General features: G+C 40.2%; 1 protein-coding gene across 1 annotated transcript; it reads left to right on the top strand.

Moving 5' to 3' along the window:
- Window positions 1–1295: 1295 nt before the first annotated feature.
- RNF19A (ring finger protein 19A, RBR E3 ubiquitin protein ligase) lies at window positions 1296–21234 on the top strand. Its single transcript, XM_010080991.1, has 9 exons — window positions 1296–2052; window positions 7448–7656; window positions 9622–9766; window positions 10348–10510; window positions 15796–15910; window positions 17670–17831; window positions 18476–18689; window positions 20024–20167; window positions 20544–21234. The coding sequence occupies exons 1-9, from the start codon at window positions 1436–1438 to the stop codon at window positions 21232–21234; spliced, it is 2460 nt and encodes an 819-aa protein (XP_010079293.1). The 5' UTR covers window positions 1296–1435.
- Window positions 21235–22517: the final 1283 nt, after the last annotated feature.

Below are 22517 nucleotides of genomic sequence, written 5' to 3' on the forward strand. Positions count from 1 at the left end.
CTGAACCTGGCATTTGGATTTGTTAAATTTCATCCCATTAATCATAGCTTCAGTCTAGCCAGATCCCTCTGCAAGGCCTCCTGTCCCTCAAGAGAGCCGGCAGCGTCTCCCAGTCCAGCAGCCTCGCTAATGGTGCATTCAGCTCCTGCATCCAGATCGTTGCCAGATCTATTGAGCAGAACTGGCCCTAGAATGGAGCCCCGAGGAGCACCTCGGGTCACCAGCCAGATGTAGCCCCGTTCACTGCAGCCCTCTGAGCCCTGCCCTTCACCCAGCGTACTGTCAAGTCAATCATCCCACAGCTGGATCAACCAAGCTTCCAAGAAGTGGGAGTATTTGCATGTTTGGAGGAAGTTAATGTTTTTGCCTCAAGGTGATCTGCCCCTTCTTTGGAGCAGTCTCCTCTGTCGGAGGGAAATAGGAAACACCTTTCTTTCTCTCTGCTTGGGAGCTGGTCAGTTAAGCAACAGGGAACAGAAGGAAATCCTTGCTGTCATATTGTACATAGGGAAAAACTGAAGCTGGATATGCAATGGGAATCTGGTTTTGGGGCTTTTTTCTTTTCTTAAAATAAAAATCAGCATGATGAAAAATTCAAATGTCATCACCTTAGATAGAGTCTTTGCTTGAATTGCAATCTGGAAATTAAAGGGCAAGACAGTGTTGGCTGTCACTCAGTCTCCACCTCTGCTTCGTGAAATATTCAGGTGCCTTACATTTATAAATATTCATGTCCATACTTCTTTGAGAACCCTTAGGTTTTGAGAATATCTTGAGTTGTTTAGCCACAGTGACTTAATTTCTGCTGGTAGTCTAAATGGATTCAAAACACACACAAAATATTGTTTCTTTTAATTAACTACATTGGGTTTGTACATGACCTTATTGCATGTGTGAAAAATGTAAGGTAAACAGAAAAGTTTCCCGTGCTATAAGCCTGTTCCTGTGCTTTACAGAAGAACTTGTTATACATTTACTTAGTTGTCACCTCGTGTTATGGCAATTTCTGCACGTATGTACTCACACGCACTACCCCCCTTAGGGAGCAGGGGAGTGAAGACGCTCGTCTTGGCATTGCTTAAGTGTCACAAAGATATTCCTTGACCACAGGGAAATATCAGGCTTGCTGAGATGAGAAGGATGTAATGGATAGAAAAAGCTGACAGAAGTATTGGGTCAGATGGTGAGAAGGCGGTAGTAATATGAATAACAGGTCATTAGGAGTGCTGTGATCTTTCAGAACCAAAAGTGATGGATGTGATTCTAATTTTTTTTTTTCTCTTTCCCCCTAACATAAGGAATTCCTGTGAAGCATTTCCTGGAAGCGGATATGTGTGAATTTTCTGCATGAAGACTCTCAAACTGGATTACATAATAATATGCCTGTATCCTCTGACTCTAGTATTTTGATCCTTAACAATGGTTATGGTTGTATATGAAATTTAACCAATTTCTGATGAGTGACCTAGACATGAGTTTACATCGGCAAATGGGCTCTGATCGGGACCTCCAATCTTCTGCTTCCTCTGTGAGCTTGCCATCAGTTAAAAAGGCACCAAAGAAAAGAAGAATTTCATTGGGTTCTCTTTTTCGGAGAAAAAAAGACACAAAACGCAAGTCTAGGGATTTAAATGGAGGTGTTGATGGGATTGCAAGTATTGAAAGTATTCATTCAGAAATGTGTACAGACAAGAACTCTATTTTCTCCACGTGTACCTCTTCTGATAACGGAACAACCTCTAGCAGCAAACCAAGTGGAGACTTCATGGAATGCCCCTTGTGCCTTTTGCGGCACTCCAAGGACAGGTTCCCGGAGATAATGACTTGTCACCATAGATCTTGTGTGGATTGCTTGCGTCAGTATCTCCGAATAGAAATCTCTGAGAGCAGAGTTAATATTAGCTGTCCGGAATGCTCAGAACGATTTAATCCTCATGATATTCGTTTGATACTAAATGATGACATCTTGATGGAAAAATACGAAGAGTTTATGCTTAGGCGATGGCTTGTTGCAGATCCTGATTGCAGGTGGTGCCCGGCTCCAGATTGTGGGTATGTATTTTTTCCCAATATCTGCAAAGAAGTGACAGCATAAATAATGCATTATACTTTTTGAAGACTTAATTGCTTTACTTTAGCATTTTGTTGTGTGTTGTATGAGTAGGCAGATTTCTCTTTAACAAAAAAACAAACCCAAAACAAATGAAAACCAGAACAGAGACAACCCACCTTCCAAAATAAAGTGCTTCCTCAAGTAGGATATTTTTTTTTTTTTCCAGCACGGGGGAAATTTCAGCAATTTCATGACATGAACTGATAGGTGGTTGCTATGTGTCTACAGCAAGCAAAGAAAAAGTTTAGATGCTGCACTGCCAAAGCAGCAGTGCAATGCTCAGACTAAAGAGAATTGAAAATTCGGTGACTGTACTTTTAACTTGGTTAATTTGTTAAAGCACATGGGGTATTTTGGTTTTTTTAACTGTGAGAAATGTTCAGCAATTTCATGACATGTACTGATAGGTGGTTGCTATGTGTCTACAGCAAGCAAAGAAAAAGTTTAGATGCTGCACTGCCAAAGCAGCAGTGCAATGCTCAGACTAAAGAGAATTGAAAATTCGGTGACTGTACTTTTAACTTGGTTAATTTGTTAAAGCACATGGGGTATTTTGGTTTTTTTAACTGTGAGAAATGATTGAAAGCTTTCTTTCAATAAAAAAAGTCTCTCCAGTTTCGGGTATCTTCCATCTTGTGGCTGGTTGAGACACCACTTGTTGCCTGTCAACAGAATTGTGATGTAAGATAATAATCAGCTTGTTCCTGCTTGTTATCTGAGGAACGTTTTAACATTAATACTTGCAGTTCTGAAACCATTCTGAATTCTGACATGAGTAGGTTGAATACTACTGGGCAGCTCATCACCCTTTTCTGCTGTTGGTGTCTCAATGCCATTCTTCAGCAAGTTGCTTTTTTAGAGATTGTTTACATTACCATAACGTCTCAAGGTTATAGCCCTGGCTGTGATCCAGATGTGCAGCGCACACTAAAAACTTACAGAACATGATATCTCTGTTTCAAAGCCTCACAGATGAGCGTTAAGTCGAAGGAAGAAAAGGAGGAGTGTTGGAAGAGAACAAGCGAAGTAGGACTGGCTGTTGGGTAGATGGAATATTACAACATTAGTGTTCAGGTGCTTAATGTTTAGTAGGCTTTCAAGTTTAAATGATTCGTTAAGAAACATATTTGAAATAGAATTTTACTTTTGTTTTCATACTTCAAGTTAAATAGAGTTTGCTCATGTGGGTCAAAAGCAGGGACTAGAAAGGTGATAGCTTCTCAGGCCCTCTGGTCCAAAGTTGATGGCATTGCTGTAGTGCAGTGTGAGCAGAGAAGGAAAAATAACTTCAGAGGTGGGTTGGTTGCATGAGTTTGTAACAAAGTCTTGTGGACAAAGCCAGTAGAGCTTGCTCTTAATATTTTGATAACTGCAAAAGAAAACAACTGCTAGAAAGTGTTATTCAGTAGGCAGAAGTATGCTTTGCTCAGGTTTCCCTGAGTTTTGCTCTTCTAGACAAACTGTTGTTACTTGGGGTAAGGGCATGCACGTAAGAACTGTTAAACCATTTTCTGTTAAACTATGTTTCAGTGATTCACTGCTTTCTGAAGTGCTGGGTTTGTTTGATGGAGACTTCACCTTGCTTATTTTTTGCTCCTCAGTTTTCTCTTTTTTTTTTTAAATCCTAAGTATCTTTAAATGGTCAGAAGCTGTAATGATAATTGCTGTAGATAACACCATTATAAAATTTCAAATTGGGTCTTCAGAGCAAAGTTAAAGTTCTGTGCAGCCGTGTGGGACCACAGCAGTGTATTAGTTCGTATATAGCAAATATTTAAATCATTGCTTCAGAACTGCCTGCTGCATGCTCCTTACGCTGAGGGTGGAGTCCCGTGGCAAACCCGGTGTATTGCCGGGCAGCTAAACCGTGCCTGTGTTTGTGTGAGAGGAGCAAACTAATTCTACATGGGTGACCCTCATTGTACCGTTAATAACACAGCTTTCTCCAAATATATTTCTTGTGGTAAGGAATCACTTCACAGTGATAGATGGGTTGTGTTTTTAGTGCAGAGAGAGTACATTGTCACTGAATTATCATTACTAGTCTAAAAATCAGATGAAGGTGGTTACTTGGATACTTCGTAGCAGGATCATTGTTTGGTTGTCATCCTAGAGAAAAAAGAGCTCGTGATCATGTTTTGCTCCTGATTGCTTTTGAAACCTTTAGCACCTTCAATTATGTTGGGCAGAGGGGACTGAGGTTTCAGCACAAGTTAATATTAAGAAGCTTTAGGAAAAACTTCCCGTTTTTTCCCAGCACCACCTGGCAAGTCGGTGTGTGCTGCAGCGGGTTCCCAGCTGGGCACCGCTCTCACCCTGCTGTTGAGCAGCGGAGCTGGGAGAAAGCACTCAGTGGGAGGCAGAAAGAAGGAGTGAGCAGCAGTGTAGCAAGTATTAAGGGGGATTTAATGTTGTTTTGGAGCACAGGAGGAGGATGGAGAAAGGAATTGTACAGGCATGAGGTTTAGGGAAGCAAACGCTATTCAGACTTTCACTGAACAGCCAACAAACGTTGTTTAAAGGGGAGGTATCACATACAGTACGCACAAGCTTCAGATCAGCAGTTCTTTGCTTTAGCAATTATGTGGTATGACAGTAGTCGCAGTTTCTAATTGCTTTGGCAACTGGAATCATCATGTGCAATAGCCAGTTACAATCGAGGGCTTGCTTTTTTTCTGCTCAGGTTTTGATACGTAGTACTGACTGAATGCATTAGGGTCATGATGGGAGATCATCAAATATTCCATGAAGGAGCTGGATGGAATGTATTTACTAAATCTGCAATTAATCCCAGAGGAAGAGAGGTCCGATAACTTCAGAGGATAGCATTATTTTCTAAAGTGGTCTTTAAAATTCAAAGTACTGTAATACATAGGAAAAAGGTGCAAAGTAGAACATTCAACAACAAATAGGTAAAAGAAAGAACTTCTGTACTCCTCAGCATTGATGGAACATCTGGTGTAATATTGTTTCAGGGTTTGGGCATCACACTTGGAAGAAGGATCTTGACCAGATAAAGACCAAATAATTATAAAAACTTGCTGAGAAAATTAGGAAGGGAGAAAAGGAGGCAAGCTCGGTTGATCTGTTACAATGGGCTTTTCCATGTGTCACCACAATCTTTCTGACCCTGGGTTGCTTCATCCTCAGCTTTTGTTGCAAGCTCAGATGCATCCTGACTGTTGTTGTTACCTGGAGTACTAAAATACTTCACACCAGCTGCAGCCTACCTGCAGTGGCTTGGTGGGGGACCCTGTCAAATAGGTGATCTTTCCCTGGGGGTACAGAGCATGGATAAGGAAACGTCTTGGGCTTTCTTCCAGAGTAGTTTTTTGAGATTCTGTTTCTTCATACCAGCTTTCTGATGGCATTTTAACAGGCCTTAGTGAATCAGTATTCCAAATGTGTTCTGTCTTTTCTTCTGTCTGAATTATTTAATGGTTACGCTCTGAGATTGTATTGCTGACATTATTAGAAGAGAGCAGCGATTCCTAGATTTTCTTATCTTTGGGCAAAAGAGTACAAATTCTTCATTCCTGTTCTCTTCCCACTGTACGTACTTTCTTCAATTAATTGCTTTTCGCCTCTGGTTTTTGTTTTACTCATTATTACTTTGATTTTGATTGATTGTCCCTTTTCTCAACCTAACAAGAGAAACTTTCGGTTTTCATGTCACCTCTAAAATGAACGCACAATGTTGAAATTAAACCTGCAATCTTTACGGTTTGATTTGAGATGTGCTCTGGTCTAAAAAGTTACTTTCTAAAAGCATGCCAACACGTTAGTCCCAAATGGAGAGGGCTTTCAGGGATATACCCATTCTTTACTAGCAGTGGGACGCAGGATATAAATTGGTACGTCATCCTACACTTGAAATTCTTTGGTATGATGTTATCGCGTCTTGGATGTATCCCTGTATGTTGAAGAAGCATTTGGATCAGAGTCTTTGTGTACGTACAAAGCAATTATCTCTTCAGCTGCTGTAAGCTGGGAAAATAGGGCTGATTAATGACAACAATGTAGAAGAGTCTAGCAATTATTGAAATGAATTTTTACTTGGAAAGTTAAGAAATATTTGAAAACAGACAAGCATATATCTCATTTGTAACTGCATCATCTGTAAATTACAGGTTGAAAACTATTTGTTTGTAGAACTTTGGGGGGGGGACACCTCAAAAGTGCTGTTTTCAAACACTAATGAAACGGGTAGGATTTGCATTAACTTTACAGAGCTTTAGATCTAGCTACTCTATCTGGAAATTTAGCTATTTTCATTTTTGATATGTGAGTGGGAATAATTTTTTTAGTATCATTACTGATAAAGAACATTTTGAATTAATTATGCAACTGCTATAAATTGGGCAGAGAGTAAAAATAAACAATTCAGTCTTTTAAAATAAAATTACCTTCATTTGAACAGCTGTAAATTTAAGCCCTGCTACATTTATAAATCTGTTGGAAGTCTATTCAGGGGGACTGTTCATGTGAATAAAACTACAGATCTGCTTTAAGTGTCCGTATCAGTCGACCTATAGTGTTTTCTATTTAAATAAATTTTCTATTGCATTAAATCATCGGACAGAATTGCAATGGGTAGGAATTAAGGCGCATATGTGTATATATTTACATTTAGTGTTAATATGAACTATATAATACACATAGTATTTTTATCGTGTGAATTTCAAATTGCAAACCTGATTGAAGAATTGATTTTTGGCAACAACCATCATTGTGTAGAATTGTTCATGTAGTGTCTGATTACAAAATAGTGTAACACAGTTTTGCAAGTCTCAATGTTTTTGGAGCTTTTTGTTCTGTAGTATTGCCAGAATAAAGGTGACAGTGAGGCCCTGGACTCTTAGGAATTTCTGCATTTACAGTTTGAAACGTATTTTTAAAAATGATCAAAATGTGAAATTGTCTTAATTGAGAAATCAAAATCCTTATTTATGAAATACTTGCCTTGTTGTTATGACATTTTAAAATATAAAGATTAAACAAACATCTGTTTATAGTGATATTCATGATAGAAGGCAACCAGTAAAATACCAGAATGTCATCAGTACCAAGGCAGATGTCTTTACAGTAACCGATTACAGGACAGATCACGTAGTGGTGTTGCACTGACTATAGGATTTCTGTACAGTCTTGGTCTAATGTAATAGCGGTAGAGTTGTGGAAAGAGGTGGTAAGGAACTTGTGCTGGCCGCCTCATGTCAACTCCTGCCTTTGGACCTGCTTCAGCTGCTCTGGCAGCTGTCTCGTCTGCTCTAGTCTGCAGATAGAACTGGTTTTATTAACAGAATTCTCTCTTGCCCCTCTTGATCATTCAAGATATGCTGTGATCGCTTTTGGATGTGCCAGCTGTCCCAAACTTACATGTGGACGAGAAGGCTGCGGAACTGAGTTTTGCTACCACTGTAAGCAGATTTGGCATCCCAACCAGACCTGCGATGCTGCTCGCCAGGAGAGAGCTCAAAGTCTACGCCTGAGAACAATTCGTTCTTCATCTATTAGTTACAGCCAGGAATCTGGAGCAGCAGGTATTCGTGATTAGGATAGTGTGTCTGTAAAATATCTTTTTAGTATACTTGCACAATTAACTCTAAAAAGGAAAGAACTGAATAGTAGCATGCTAGATACTGGCTGCTTTGTGTTTCAGAGACATCAAATATACAGTTTTCAGTTTGTGTGTGTTGTGATTTGAAATACTCTGTGACCAGAGCACCTGCCTTCAGTCTTAAAGGGTTGTCAGCATTTTAAATTCTTACTTTGTAGCTGAAAAATGTGAAGTCAAAGGGACTTGCTGCATAGCATTTTCTACGTTTGACACGCTGACTTCATTAGTTGTATCACCTACACGCTGGGAACTCTTACATTCTCCACTGTAGGTGAAATTTCACAGGGCTGCTAATAATAGAAGCTGTTAAAAATAAAACTTGGAACTCAAACCAAACTTTCTGCATTCAGAGTAGACTGGTGCCAGCTCTGATGTTTGACATGTATGTTAGTTAGTACTAATTTCTGGTTTTCAATAAAATGATCATCTGTCTTGTGTACCTGAAAGAAAACAATTCCATCTCTTAAAATTGAGCTTGTTTGTAACCCCCCCCAAAAAAGAGGATAAACTATTTAGGGTAGTGTTTTGCAGAGCAAGAGTCCAGTTTGCTATTGATAAGAATTGTCTCTGAATTACACTGAACTCTGATGTATGTGTCAGCTTTTGTGGCTGCCTGCCCAAACGAGATAGATACTTGGGGTAAAGACTCTCTCTTGCACCTTGAATGTAGTTAGACCTGTTGTTTTCCAATCCAGCAGTAGACTTGGGAGTCTCTAATTTGTTGCTTGTGCTGTCTTATTTTAACAAGGCACCCCACATTGCCTTAAAAATTGGTGTCTTGCTCTAGTTTTCAAATAAATTTTCAAATAAACTTTAAATAAATTAGCACACAAGCTTCTTTCCTTTCCCTTTCAGTCCCTCCCAGCATGAACAGCAGTAGCTCTGCCATACCTGTGCTGTAGAAACTGGCTCGGTTTAGTTATTGCCCTGTAGATTGTGTATCTGTTCCCGTCTGAGAATAGCCAGTGCATCCTTTCAGCTGCTCGCTGTCCTTGGGCACTGGCGTTGGTAGAGGTACTGTTTTTTGCTGGCTCTGCACCTCTTTGGATATTCTTTATACTAAGTATAACCCCAGTTTTTCCTTTGTCCTAACTAGTAGCTCAGAGGCAGTAAACTTGGACTTCTGCACTAGGGGCTGGAAGTTCTTTCTACTGCTGTAAGTAGCTTGTCCCAAAGTGCAGATGCTAACCGGTAATGTGAAGGAACGAAGATCACAACTGAGGTTGTGTCAGTGGACGAGCATTTCGCAGTTGCCCAGCGACACCTTGTTTGTTGGTGATAGAGCTAGTCACTTAACTGCATTTTCCGTATTTGACTTGGGAACAAGGAGAGTCTCCAGAATTTTCTTTTTGCTGCAATATTTTTTTCTAGGGAGTAAGGAAGCATTACATAGGGCTGTGAAAAGGACTCAAGAGGAGTTTGGTGATACCAAAGAAATGCACTTAGTGTGGAAGTGGAGAGGGATTTAAGATAAGAAAAAAGAGTGCAAACTGAATAGTGAAGCAAAATATTCATAACAGCATGAAATGTAACAGACTATATTTAAAGAGACCATATTATCAATCTTGTATTACATACATATTTAATATCTGACTCTAATGTATATTGCATTAAGCTTAGAAAATCCTTGAACAGAGAGTATGCATTAACTAGTCAATTCCTTGACTATGATCTAATATGCCTTGTTTTCATTAGTTTTACTTTGTCCAAGGTTTACAAATACAAATAGCTATCAAGTCATTGCCAAATCAAGTTTTGTAAAGCAAACTTAAACTTCTTGCATTTTTCAGATAATGATTCAATCAGTTTTCACAAACATATGTCTATACTTTGATTAAATCTGCTTGTCTAAAGAACTGATACGATCTTCATCTTCATTTTTAAACAGCTGATGACATAAAGCCATGCCCACGCTGTGCTGCTTACATAATAAAAATGAATGATGGAAGCTGCAATCATATGACTTGTGCTGTCTGTGGCTGTGAATTCTGTTGGCTGTGTATGAAAGAGATCTCAGATTTACATTATTTAAGGTACATTTAAGAAGAAAAATACTAATGTGGTTGGTAATTTGTCTTTAACGTATATAGAAGTAGATTCCTGGGTGTTGTAAGTTTGGCTTTCTTCCTTTAGGAGTAGACAGTCACAGTTGAAGTGTCTATATCTGAGAATTATGTTCGTTTTCAATGCATGTATTTAAATTAGTGCTTTGATATTTTTTATTTTAAACAATTTTTCTAAGTTGCATGAATGCAATGTGTACTTAGTACAGCAAATGAAGTGTTTTAGATTAACATACCCACTGTTTTTACTGATTCTTAATACTGCTGTATTGTCTTTGTAGTAAGCGATACAAAACCTCTGATTATATAAGTTACCTGTGAACCACAGGCTGGCATGCAGTATGCATATGCAACATCATTCTCTTTACGTTGCAAAACATGCTGTAAAGAGAAAAAAAAAACTCTGAAGAGATTAGAACTGATGATTTGGTATCTATAACATTTCTAACTTGAACTAAGAACAATTTTCTACCTAGAGAACTGTTCAGTACTGTGTAGTTATGTTGATTTATTTACAGTTTCTTCACAGTTTTCTTACCTCTTTCTATTAGCCCATCAGGTTGCACATTTTGGGGAAAGAAACCGTGGAGCCGTAAGAAGAAAATACTGTGGCAACTAGGAACGCTTGTTGGAGCTCCTGTAGGAATTGCCTTAATAGCTGGCATTGCTATTCCTGCTATGATTATTGGAATTCCTGTGTATGTGGGACGTAAGGTAAAATGTGCTGCAGCTCCTAAACATGCTTCAGGTTTTACCTCCTGCGTTGTATGACTTGAGCAATACCATGTTTGGTTGGCTACCTTCACCAGCCATTAAAAAAACCAAAACAAACAACCCCCAAAAACCAAACAAACCAACCCCTGAATCACAGAATCACAGAATGGTTTGGGTTGGAAGGGACCTTAGAGATCATCAAGTTCCAATCCCCCTGCCATGGGCAGGGACACCCTCCACTAGCCCAGGTTGCCCAAGCCTGGCCTTGAACCCCTCCAGGGATGGGGCATCCACAGCTTCCCTGGGCAACCTGGGCCACTGCCTCCCCACCCTCACAGTAAAACATTTCTTAATAATATCTAATCTAAATCTGCCCTCTTTCAGCTTAAAACCGTTACTCCTCATCCTGTCACCACACCCCCTGATGCAGAGTCCCTCCCCATCTCTCCTGTAGCCCCCTTTCAGCACTGGAAGCTGCTCTAAGGTCTCCCTGGAGCCTTCTCTGCTCTGGGCTGAACAACCCCAACTCTCTCAGCCTGTCCTTTTACCGGTGTGCTCCAGCCCTCTGATTATTTTTGTGGCCCTCCTCTGGACTCGCTCCAAAGATCCATGTCTGTCTTATGTCAGGCCCCCAGAGCTGGATGCAGCACTCCAGGTGGGGTCTCATGAGAGCAGAGCAGAGGGGGAGAATCCCCTCCCTCAACCTGCTGGTCACACTTCTTTCGATGCAGCCCAGGATCCTGTTGGCCTTGCGGGCTGCAGGTGCTCATTGTCAGGTCGTGTTCAGCTTCTCATCAACCAACACTCCCAAATCCTGCTCCTCAGGGATTGTTTGAGGATATTTGCTCCAATTGTACAGGAGGGAGAAGCAGTGTGTTTCACAATGTAGTTCCTCTTAAAACAAGCAGAGAAAACGCTGAACAATTTCCAGTTTCTGCATCTTGCCATGGGAGTTCTTAGGTATACTTTGTCAAAATTGCTCTATTTTTAATACCTGCTTTCCCTTGTGTCCCTTAGAATTAAACAATATTTAGAGGAGAAGGAAGACAGAAAGGAAATCCTTTCTTAAAAGCAGATAGTTACCACTATTGTAGTGTAAACTTCTAGTAGTAGTTAGTGCCTGCACACGTTGAAGCATTTATACTCAGCAGCTTGTTAATGGCCTCGGGCCGGTCCAGCATGGGAAGCAGTGTTCAGTGCAGGTAGCCAGACAGCATCTACCTTCATTTTACTGTTTGTGGGAATCAGCTGGAAATGACCATGTTAATCAGGAGGCAGTTGGTGTATTTCCTCTCAAAAATATTAACAACTTTTAGTATAAAGTAAATAATAAATTGCATGGAAAACAAAAGAGAATTGCCTCTCCTATTTGTAATTTAGGATAAAGTAGTAAGTTATCCAAATCTTTTGGAAATGGGCTTTTTGAAATGATGGCTTGGTAAGGTGCTGAGTGTTCAGTTACATGTCTTGGGTAGCATAATCAAAAGATTTTTTTGAGTTTTGTGAAAAGATTTTCTGCTTTTATCAGCACGGATTCTCCCAGTGACTGACACGGACACATAATTCTGCATTTATTGGCAGGGGAGGGAAGTGTTTCTCACATGAGCTGTTGCTGCCAGATGAAAAGTCCAGGGATGCAGGTTTCCCACTGTATATTTTCGTCTTTTTCATTCGAGCAATTACTCCTACCTTCTTCTGTGGTTGTTTTTTGACCCTTCTGTTCTGTTTTGTCTCAGTCCCATACAGTCATTGGAACCTTATACATGATGAGAGGAAGAAGGTGGCAGTTACCTGTTTCAGGTTACTGTTGCATGCTCTGCTTTTCTGATTAGATTTTGGGATAGGCCCCCATCACGGAGCAACTTCCACATATCCGCGGTAAAGTCTCAGAAAGTTAGTCTGTGAGGGCAGCCTCATGAAAATTTCCATTGTACCCCACGGCTTAATGGTCGTTTTTATGTGACTCCTGTCACGTGTTTGCACTTTTCTTCAAAACATGTGATGATGGAGATTCCACAGCCTCTCCTAGCCTAATTTTCTTAGTAAATAGTTTTTTCTAACATTAATGTAAATTCTGTTCCTGCACTAAATTCTTATTGCCCTATCTTCAGCTGATGTAAGGAATCCTTTTGCTTTGCAATATCCCATTATGTAGTTGATCATTTTTAAATCCACTGTAATTCTTATGTCTAAACAAACCTAGCGCTTCCAATGTGTTTTGGGTTTTTTTTTATACAAACTGTCAGGAAAACACACTGATTCTCATCTTCTCTCCTGGATTTCCTTCCACCTGTTCATACTGCAACTGTTTTTGTCCAGTTTGAATATACCAGTGAAGTTGAAGAATTACTACAGCTGAGTTAAAAGAAAGGGTGATCCTATGCATTTAACTGCCAGTTATCTCTTTCTGAACAACATGCTGTTTTCATTTTCTGTACTCTAGAACACCCTTCCCCACCACACTGGCAATTTAGGCAATTGGTCTCTTCCTAAGGGTAGTCTCGAACTCATTACCATTGTGCTGCATCTTAGTCATTTCAGTCCATTTTTTCAACTTCTCAAGACTGAGTGCAACCTTGCCAGACTGTATTGGCCTGAAATTCAACACACACATTCTTCTCTTTCCATCTTCATAAAAATGGTGAATGCTCTTGGATCCAGGGAGTATCTCTTGGAAAAAGTAGAGGGTGAAGAGCTCAAGACTAGTATGAGTTCTGGCATTCTTGCAACCTTGCCAGACTCTATTGGCCTGAAATTCAACACACACATTCTTCTCTTTCCATCTTCATAAAAATGGTGAATGCTCTTGGATCCAGGGAGTATCTCTTGGAAAAAGTAGAGGGTGAAGAGTTTCAATTTAGAGTGTAAAAAAATATGCTAATGACAACTCAGATGTTTTCTGTCAGTTTTACATGAAGCTAATGGTAGATTTATCGTGTTTTTCAGTCTGGACCATTACAACCTGTTTGAGTGTCACACAAGAAAACATCAAAATTTTATTCAAGTCAGTGTGTGACGTCTGTTTCTCCTTATCCTCAAGGCTGGTTGTCTTGTCACAGAAGAAAATTAAATCGACGTGATTTCTACTTGAAACAAATCAGTGTGGCCTCTTTAGTTCCTACATTTTCTTTGGTGTCTACAATTTTCCAGTTTTCAGGAAATTAAAGTTCGGTTCACTGGTCTTTAGTTCACCAGCTTCTTGTTTTACACCTTTTTAAAGATCATTACAGTTTAACTTTTTCCAGTTTTCCTGATTTTTTTTTTTTTTTAAAGACATCTTCTATGCATAATAGTTTTCAAAAATTATTATTAATGGCTCTGAAGTTGGGCCTGCTGAGATATTTTTCAGATCAGCTCATGTAGATACACTCTATCCTGCTGTTTTCCTACAGATCTCACTCCTTTGTCACCAGTCACCTGTCTCACAGTTGATCTTTAGTGACAACTGAAGGGAGAAAAATTGAGCAGGCCTCCAGTTTCATCCACTGGCTGTCTTTCCTTTTTGTTAAATAGCACATTGATCCATTTTGGTCTTCCTCTTGCTCGCAGATACTTGTTTAATAATTTCTTGCTGACTTTGATGTCCTTTGCTTTTTGTCTCCTCTATTTTAACCTTTGTGATTTTGTCCTGACACACTCGTGCTGTTCCTTTGTAACTATTCATAGTAATCTGACCTACTTTCTATTTTCTTAATGCTCCTGTTGCTTCAGTGAAGGAAGGTTCGTTGTTCTTTTATAACGTTCTGTCTGTCTTCTGCATTGGAAGAGTTTGTGCTTATACTTCGATAGAGTTTCCTTAAGGACGCGCTAGTCCTCTCTTTTTATAGATACAACTCCTGTAACCTACCAGTTTACTGCTTTTATTGAAATCCCTCTTCTTCTAGCCCAGTATTTTTATTTGGATATTCTTTATTTTTTACTCAGCATTCTGAAGTCTCTTATTTCTTAATCATTCGTACCAGTGTAACCTTCTATCTTGATATTTTCAATCAGTTTCTTCTCTGTAGCCACTCCCTTCCATTCCTTTTTGTTGCTTTATGTTTAAGGAATCCAGTAGCCTTTATAGATATCTTTGTTTGTTGGATGCCTTTTGTTTTGGTAGGTAAAATTGTCCGTAAGGGTAAAATTCAGTGGCTGAGGTGATCCTGCTCGTTGATCAGAGCCCCATGAAACCTGATCTTCCTGGGCTTGTAATTCTTAGACACTCGTACTGTGAAAGTGTTCATGTGCAATTTTCCTTTTTAATCCATAGGTATGTTCCACATCCAAGTGCTCTCTCGTTGGTGTTGCTTCTTGTGCCTGAACAAACACAAATACTTTAAGGTTATTCCAAAATGAGAACTACCCTACCAAACCTCTAATTGAAATTATAATTTAGAAAGCACAACACTGAATAAAGCCTCCAGCTCATTTGTGTCATTCTTCTTGCAGTAGCACGTTGATATAAAAATACTGTGATTATCCTCATAGTACTCTTTGTGTTCCTCCTTAGATGTAGTGAGGATTAATTCAGCCTTATGATAACCGTTAAGATAGTGACCTGTTGTTCCTTTGTAGTTACGTCTTAGCCAAGAATGACGACGGGTGAAGGGCATATCCCTGAAAAGCCATGTTCCTAGAGAGAGTAAATGAAACACAAAAAGTGAGGAATGTCTGTAAAACAGGGATCTTTGAAGGCCTTTCAGGTTCAGGTGGGATTTGCAGCAGATGAACTTGAGGCAGTCACATGTCAGAGTCATTGCAAACTTGAACCATCAGGAAGGGTTTCTGTTTGCAGATTCCTCAGTAAATAGTAGCACAGCAAAGACTCAGGTTTGCTGAAATATTTCCTGTCTCAACAATTTGTTGTCAGAAGATGCCAGAGGAATGGAATTCTTGCTCTCCCCCTTCCCTGGCTATGTTTGGTGAAGGCTGCCCTACTACAAGAGTAAGTGCCAGTTTCATCAGATGTGGTAATTCTTTGATTCTGAAAATTGTCTACTTTTCCCAGCCAGGTAAGCTGGAGTAGTGATTAACCAACCAAACAAAAAGCTGTTCAATGATTTAGCTCTTCTGACTTGAGGCTGACAGTAAATGCTTAGTTGCTGGATGGGGGGCCTAAAATTAAGAAAAGTATAAATTTTATTTTCCTTGAAATAAGGAATAAATTGTGACATAGAATGTGGTCTGTCTGGAATAGAGCAGGGTACAGATTCCAAACTGCTACATGTCAGTTCTTCCATCCTTGCAGCGATGGATGATGATGATAATACTCTAAAAACCGTTTCTTCTTTTCTTTTCTCAAGATTCACAATCGATACGAAGGCAAAGACATTTCAAAGCACAAGCGAAACTTGGCTATAGCAGGTGGTGTAACCTTATCTGTGATCGTTTCTCCAGTTGTAGCTGCAGTAACTGTAGGTAAGCAAATACCACTGTTTTGTGTATTGGTAGCACCTTGCGACCGGAGCTCTATAGGTGCTCATGAATAAAATAGCTGAGATAAGTCCTATAGTGCCCTTTCATAGGAAGGAAGGAACCAAGACAATGAGGAGTCTGAGGCTAGACATTTATTGAGGCAGAATGGAGAATACAGTACTTGAGGAAATGCTCCATTAAAATGAAGAATTAAAAATAATTTTTATCTTTCAAATTGGATTTTCCATATTGTTATATAAAACTGAAATATTTGAAGGTTTTTTTAAATGACTGATCGAAAAAAAACCTGTTGCCACAGAATCTGTTCATATTTTGATAACTTCATATCAAACTTTTCTCAACATAGAAGAAAAATATAGTCTCTTACACTTAATGGAAGCTGCCATGGATAGTGGGTTCGTGTTAAGACCCACCATTTAGTTTTGAGCTGGATGAGGCCCCTGATCTGGTTCATCACACAGCTGGGTATGCAGTGTTCCTCCTTGTGCCAGGAGTAGTGCTCAGAGAGCAACAAGTGGCCTCAGGAGGAGAGGGCCACTTCTAGCGAGTGATGGTTTGAACTGGCCGTGAAGCTGTGGCTTTAAACTGCTTTTTAACCATGGTTGGCCACTGTGCAAATGCAGATGGGCTAGTCATAAGTGTTCTCCTGTAGCTGTGGTGGGACACAAAGTCTCGTGGATGTATTTATAGGTCTGCTTTACCTCATTCTTTCAAGCTATTTTTCATTCCTGACTAGAGACAAAACTTGGCTTCTTATGGAAAGTTGTGGGGTTTTATTTTGTGGAGTTTTTACTCTTGCCTCGTTGCTGTTAACACATGGCTTCTGGTCTCTCAGGGCATTGTTTGGCTTCCAAAATAATAACCTTGAGAATATGGATTTCCTCCTTGAATGCTGAAGAATTTCTAGTGAAAGAGACTTAAACTGGAACCGTTCTTTTAGGTTGGACTGAGGAGCCTTTACAGTGGGTCTGCCTCCATGCTGGCTTTTTCAGCATGTGCCAGCTTGCCGTTTTTCTGTACCTTGTGTGCTTCCATCACAAAAGCTAGAGAATGGTTTCGTTCATATGCCAAAGCAGTAACTTCCACAGTCCACTAGAAGTGGTGGGATGGATGTGTGTTTGTGTGTGTGTGCTTTACCCCACAGTTCCTTTCTCTGCTTTTCCTTAATTCCCACCACCCTGCTCCACAGACGTGTTTTGTTTTAAGGACAATTTGTATAGTTAAAATCTTTAAATGCAATCAGTGTGATACGATAAATATGAAAGATCCACGGGAAGTTGTATTAAATGGATAGCAAAGCCCTTTCTGGCTTCAGTGGGTGCAAGATCAAGCCCCTTATTAAATTAGTAGAGGTAGTAACTTTTTTAGTTGAATAACATTTGAAATAGATCTCTGCTGTTTCTGCTTCTCAGGTGGTACGTTATTACACTCACCAGTGGAGCTTATATGAACCTTTAAAGTGTTTTCATTTTGTTTCTAAAAGATGTTATGGACACACAGGAAGTACTAACTCATCAAGCGTTAAGCTTCTCTGCCTACCCGTGCTGCTAGAGGACATCTGCGGGCTGAAAGCACTTTCCCGTCATTTCACCTTAGTGATGTACCAATATTTATTAATTTTCCTCCCTCCTGATTTCTTTCAAGTGTGAAATATTAAGCAATGATGGAAAATGAAATTGCTTTTATGAAAGGCTCCAAAATACAAGTCCCATTTAATGAAAGACTGCGCTTTGCTCTTTAGGTATTGGTGTTCCTATTATGCTGGCGTACGTGTATGGAGTTGTGCCAATCTCCCTCTGCCGAAGTGGAGGTTGTGGTGTGTCAGCAGGCAACGGAAAAGGTGTCAGGATAGAATTTGATGATGAAAATGATATAAACGTTGGTGGAACAAATGCAGCTGTAGGTAAGAAAATTCTGTGTTTCTTTTTCTATAAATTTGGGCTTTGAGCCTTATATTTGATGACCTTAGATACTGTAGTACTTAATGTGCAGAAGAGGAACTATACAGTTCAGATTACTTCCACTGGTTGCTGAAAGACCAGCTCTCAGATGAGGATGGCTTCTCTGTGTGTGGTGCTGTGCTGTAATATAACTATTAAAACTCTTCTTGGCTATTTTAATCAGTGCCAGACTCAAGGTTTAAGATGATAGAATTAATGCTGCTTTTTCAGAATACTGGTTTTTTGGAAGCTTGCTGGCTTTCATCTGTTTATCTACAATAGGGGGAACTGAATGCTGATCTGGTGCTTTTTAAATTTTAATTATATGGCAGTCTGCTTTGTGTAGGGTCTGTCTGTGTTCCTTGACTCCATGTTACCTAACCTGTCCACAGTTAACTTTTTTGGTATCTTAGTTGTGCCTGACATCACATAACTGTTCTAGCAACTCCAAGAAAGGTCTCTTTTTTGACAAAGTTATCTTTGTGTCACACTTATGTTCTGTAAATCCTTTTTCTCAGCATAATTTCAGGAACAGTTTCCATGGTCCCATTCTAGAAACTACTACATCCTATTTCCGTAACTGACAAGCCTTCTTTATTCTGTCTAGATACCACTTCGGTAGCAGAGGCTCGTCATAACCCTAGCATCGGCGAAGGAAGCGTTGGAGGACTGACTGGCAGCTTGAGTGCAAGTGGAAGCCACATGGACAGAATAGGAGCCATTCGAGACAACCTGAGCGAAACGGCTAGTACCATGGCCCTGGCCGGGGCCAGTATAACGGGGAGTCTCTCAGGGAGTGCAATGGTTAACTGCTTTAACAGGTAAGACACACGCTTTCCACTGCACAGTGTCCTGCTCTACATACAAGCAGAGAAAGTGGTATTACTAGGGTTTTTTGGTTTTTATTTTTTTATTTGTTATCTTCCTATTGGGAGATAGAGACAGTTCCTCTCTCACAAACTTGATTTCCAAGAGATCCTGCCAGACTCCTCAAAGAAGAGTTGGAATTTTTTTCAGGGTGAATGGGGCCTGAGATCATGTTCTCCTGCTTCCCAGGAGAGCAGCCTCTACCCAGGAGTCCGAGGGAGGCACCTCATGTCCAACACAGCCGTGTGCTTTGGTGCATCTCACCCTAAAGTCACAACTGCTGACTTGTTCAACAGTCGGCAAGTACTGAGCTGTGTGTTCAGAACCCCTGGCTAGAGTGTGGGTTCAGAGCGGACCTGGGCAGCAGGGGAGGCAGCAGGGTACCTGGCCTTGCCGAGGTGGTAACTTCTTGCTGGTGCTCAGTGCCTCCTGTGGATGGGGGCCTTGCTGTTGGCTGTCCTGCATCCTGAAGAGATGTGTCTGGAAAGGATTGTTAGGGTTCAGGATGGAATTTGCTCTTTAAATCAGATGCTAACACTGCTCACTTTCTTGAGGAATTCCAGGCTATATGGAGTGTGGAGGACAGGATAGCATCAAGTTTCCTTATTCTGGGACAGGTGTTTCAGGCTGTAACTGCTGAATGAGGTATACCTGTCCGCCTCTTTAAAGAGCTGAGAGTGGAAAACAAAACAAAAAAACCCACTTGCAGTTCACTGTCAGGACATAGATAAAGAAGGCATGGGGAAAAAAGCTTGTAATTTGATTTCTGGTTTATCTGCTCAGCCCAACTTAAGATTGCTCAGGTTTCTGTTATTCCTATTGCAGATGATAACAATACAGTATAAAACTGAGTACAGAACACAGTTCTCTGCCTGTTATTTGATTAATAATAATTTTGCAGCTGGAGAAACAGGGGAACTATAATGCCGTGAACTTACGTACCCTTCTGATTTGTTTTTTCCATTTTTAGCATACAGTACACTATCTGCAAAAGAAGTGTAGCTAAGCCTGGAAGTTGTTCTTGTAAATCTCAGGGAGGAAAGAATCCAGAACCTCTGGTTAGCACACAACGTTTTGCTTTGTTGGGAAATTAATCTGGTTTTGCTTTTGGGTGGTTTTGTATCAGAAAATACTCATTTTTGACAGCAGGAAGAGAGAACCTGTTTCTGTCGGGTAAATATGTGCATCTGTACTGGAGTAACTAATAAACTCTGCTTACTACTGAACGGTGAACTAGTGTGTTTCACTGTAGCAGCAGGATATGCAACTCTCTTTCTTTCTCTCCCAGACTGGAAGTACAAGCAGACGTACAGAAAGAACGATACAGTCTGAGTGGAGAATCTGGCACAGTTAGCTTGGGAACAGTTAGTGATAACGCCAGTACCAAAGCGATGGCAGGATCCATTCTGAACTCCTACATCCCTTTGGACAGGTAAGAGACCTGTGGTGAAAACAGAAGATGAAAAGCTTTGCTTATTAAGGGATATTCTAACCATACCTCAGCTTCTCTACTTTAGTGATCACCCTTTGAAACTGCGATTTTTTTTTAAAAATGGAATTACCTGTGATTTGCCAAGGTTATTTCCACAGAGGAGCCCCATCACTATAGCTCAGTGTTTGATATCTCAGACTTTGTGTTTTCTTTTGGCTGTTTACTCAGTTAAATACTTTTTCTGAAACAAATTACATCTCCCGAACTTTGTTTTCATGTGTATCTCAGGAAGCAGTAAGAGGTTTTTTTTTTTTTGCCACGTTAGCTAGCTTGTCTTAGATGACCGCTTAGACTCACGGATTCTTTCTTGTTCTAGGGAAGGCAACAGCATGGAAGTGCAAGTGGATATCGAATCCAAGCCAGCCAAATTCCGACACAACAGCGGAAGCAGCAGTGTTGATGACGGCAGTGCTGCAGGTCGGAGCAATGCCGGTTGTTCATCGGCCTGCTTGCCAGAAAGTAAATCTAATGCCACCAAGTGGTCCAAAGAAACAACAGCAGGAAAAAAATGTAAAGGAAAGCTGAGGAAGAAGAGTAGCATGAAGATAAATGAGACAAGAGAGGATATGGACGCTCAGCTGTTGGAACAGCAAAGCACAAACTCCAGTGAATTTGACTCTCCCTCTCTTAGTGATAGTATTCCATCCGTAGCAGATTCTCACTCGAGTCACTTTTCTGAGTTTAGTTGCTCAGATATGGAAAGTATGAAAACTTCCTGTAGCCATGGTTCCAGCGACTATCACACTCGCTTTACCACAGTCAGTGTTCTCCCCGAGGTGGAAAATGATCGCTTGGAAAACTCTCCGCAGCCGAGTGGAATCCCCGTGCCTGTTCCAACAGCCCCCAGCACTGATGTTCCCCAGCTGAGTTACATCGCTGAGGAAAGCGTTCATCATGGATCCTCCACAGATGTGAATTTAGGTGTGGGTGAAACGCTGAAAGAAACAAACAACAACCTTTCACAACATGCTGTGGAAGTAAGCACTTCTATTCAGACTGAAATTTAAGCCTGTAAGTGCTGCAAAAATATATTTACCACTAAAGAACCCTGTCTGAAAGCTGGTTGAATTACATGTGACTTCCCTAAGTTTCAGGTGACCAGTAGAAGCAAGGTTTTGATACAATTGCATTTTATATATGCTTGTCTGATAAGGCAAAATACTTCATAGGGATCTTAGACCTGTGTGAAGAGACGTGAAGGCTTTAACCAAGTGCATTACAGCAGTACAAATACGTCTGTGTTTCATATTTTTGCCACAACTTTGCTTGAAAGCATATACTTGGTGTATTTAGATAAAAATTGGTAAATTCTTAATACGTTAAATGCTGAAATGAATAATATGTCCTGCACTGTTCACTTGGAAAATACGGGGTTTGGGATAAATGGGTGTTAGCTGAGCGTTAGTGACTTAAAACCATTCTTGTGTGAACTCTGTTTAAGGGAAGCGAAAGTTTTGCAGAGACCTGTACAAACATATTTCAACAGTGAGTATTTGTCATGATAATTTTGTTTCATAACTGGACACACTGTATTTAGAATGCATGTAGAATGAACCGCATATCTTCAGATGGACCTAGCCTGTGTCAGAAGCGTTTGTATGTGTGTACACTGAGGTTATGGCATTTTACCTGATTTGGAAACAGAAGAAATTGGTACTTAATACATGGTGGAAAGGAGACATCACCTGTGAAGAGCAGTGGGGTTACTTATTTATTCATGCAACCAACCAGTGTAGCAGGTAAGGCTACTATATAGTGTATAAAAACTGTAAAATAACAATCCAGTGGTTTATAAGCATTGTAGAAAAGCAGATGCAGTCACCTTTCGTTAGGGGGAAAAAATGATGCCCCATCAATTCTTGGTGCCTTTGGAAAAGACTGGGTTTGAAGTGCCTGGTCGTTGGAGGATTTTACTGTAATGTTTTCCAGAATGTCCTCTTTGGCCACCTTGGATCACAAAAGAAAATTCCAGTGAATAAAATGACTGTTGTAGATAAATGTATAATAACAGTGAAGTATTAGCCTACCAAAGACTCACTCAGGCTTTAGTGGACATGACATCTCTTTGCAAGACACGCGTACCTTCAGTCCCAGAATGGAAGTGCAGTGCAATGACTGCCCCAGTGCAAAGACGGATTCCAAATATGCTGGCTTTTTTCTTTTTCATATGGAAGATGTACAGCTGGACACAAGCTGAAGTTGGCCAAAGCGCCTGCACTGTTAACATTTTTTTTGCTATGTAATTCACTAAAATTAAAAAAAAAGTGACTATCAGAGTAACAGTTAACAA

This window comes from Pterocles gutturalis, unplaced genomic scaffold, assembly GCF_000699245.1.
Source record: "Pterocles gutturalis isolate BGI_N339 unplaced genomic scaffold, ASM69924v1 scaffold349, whole genome shotgun sequence".
NCBI classification, from domain to species: Eukaryota; Metazoa; Chordata; class Aves; order Pterocliformes; family Pteroclidae; genus Pterocles; species Pterocles gutturalis.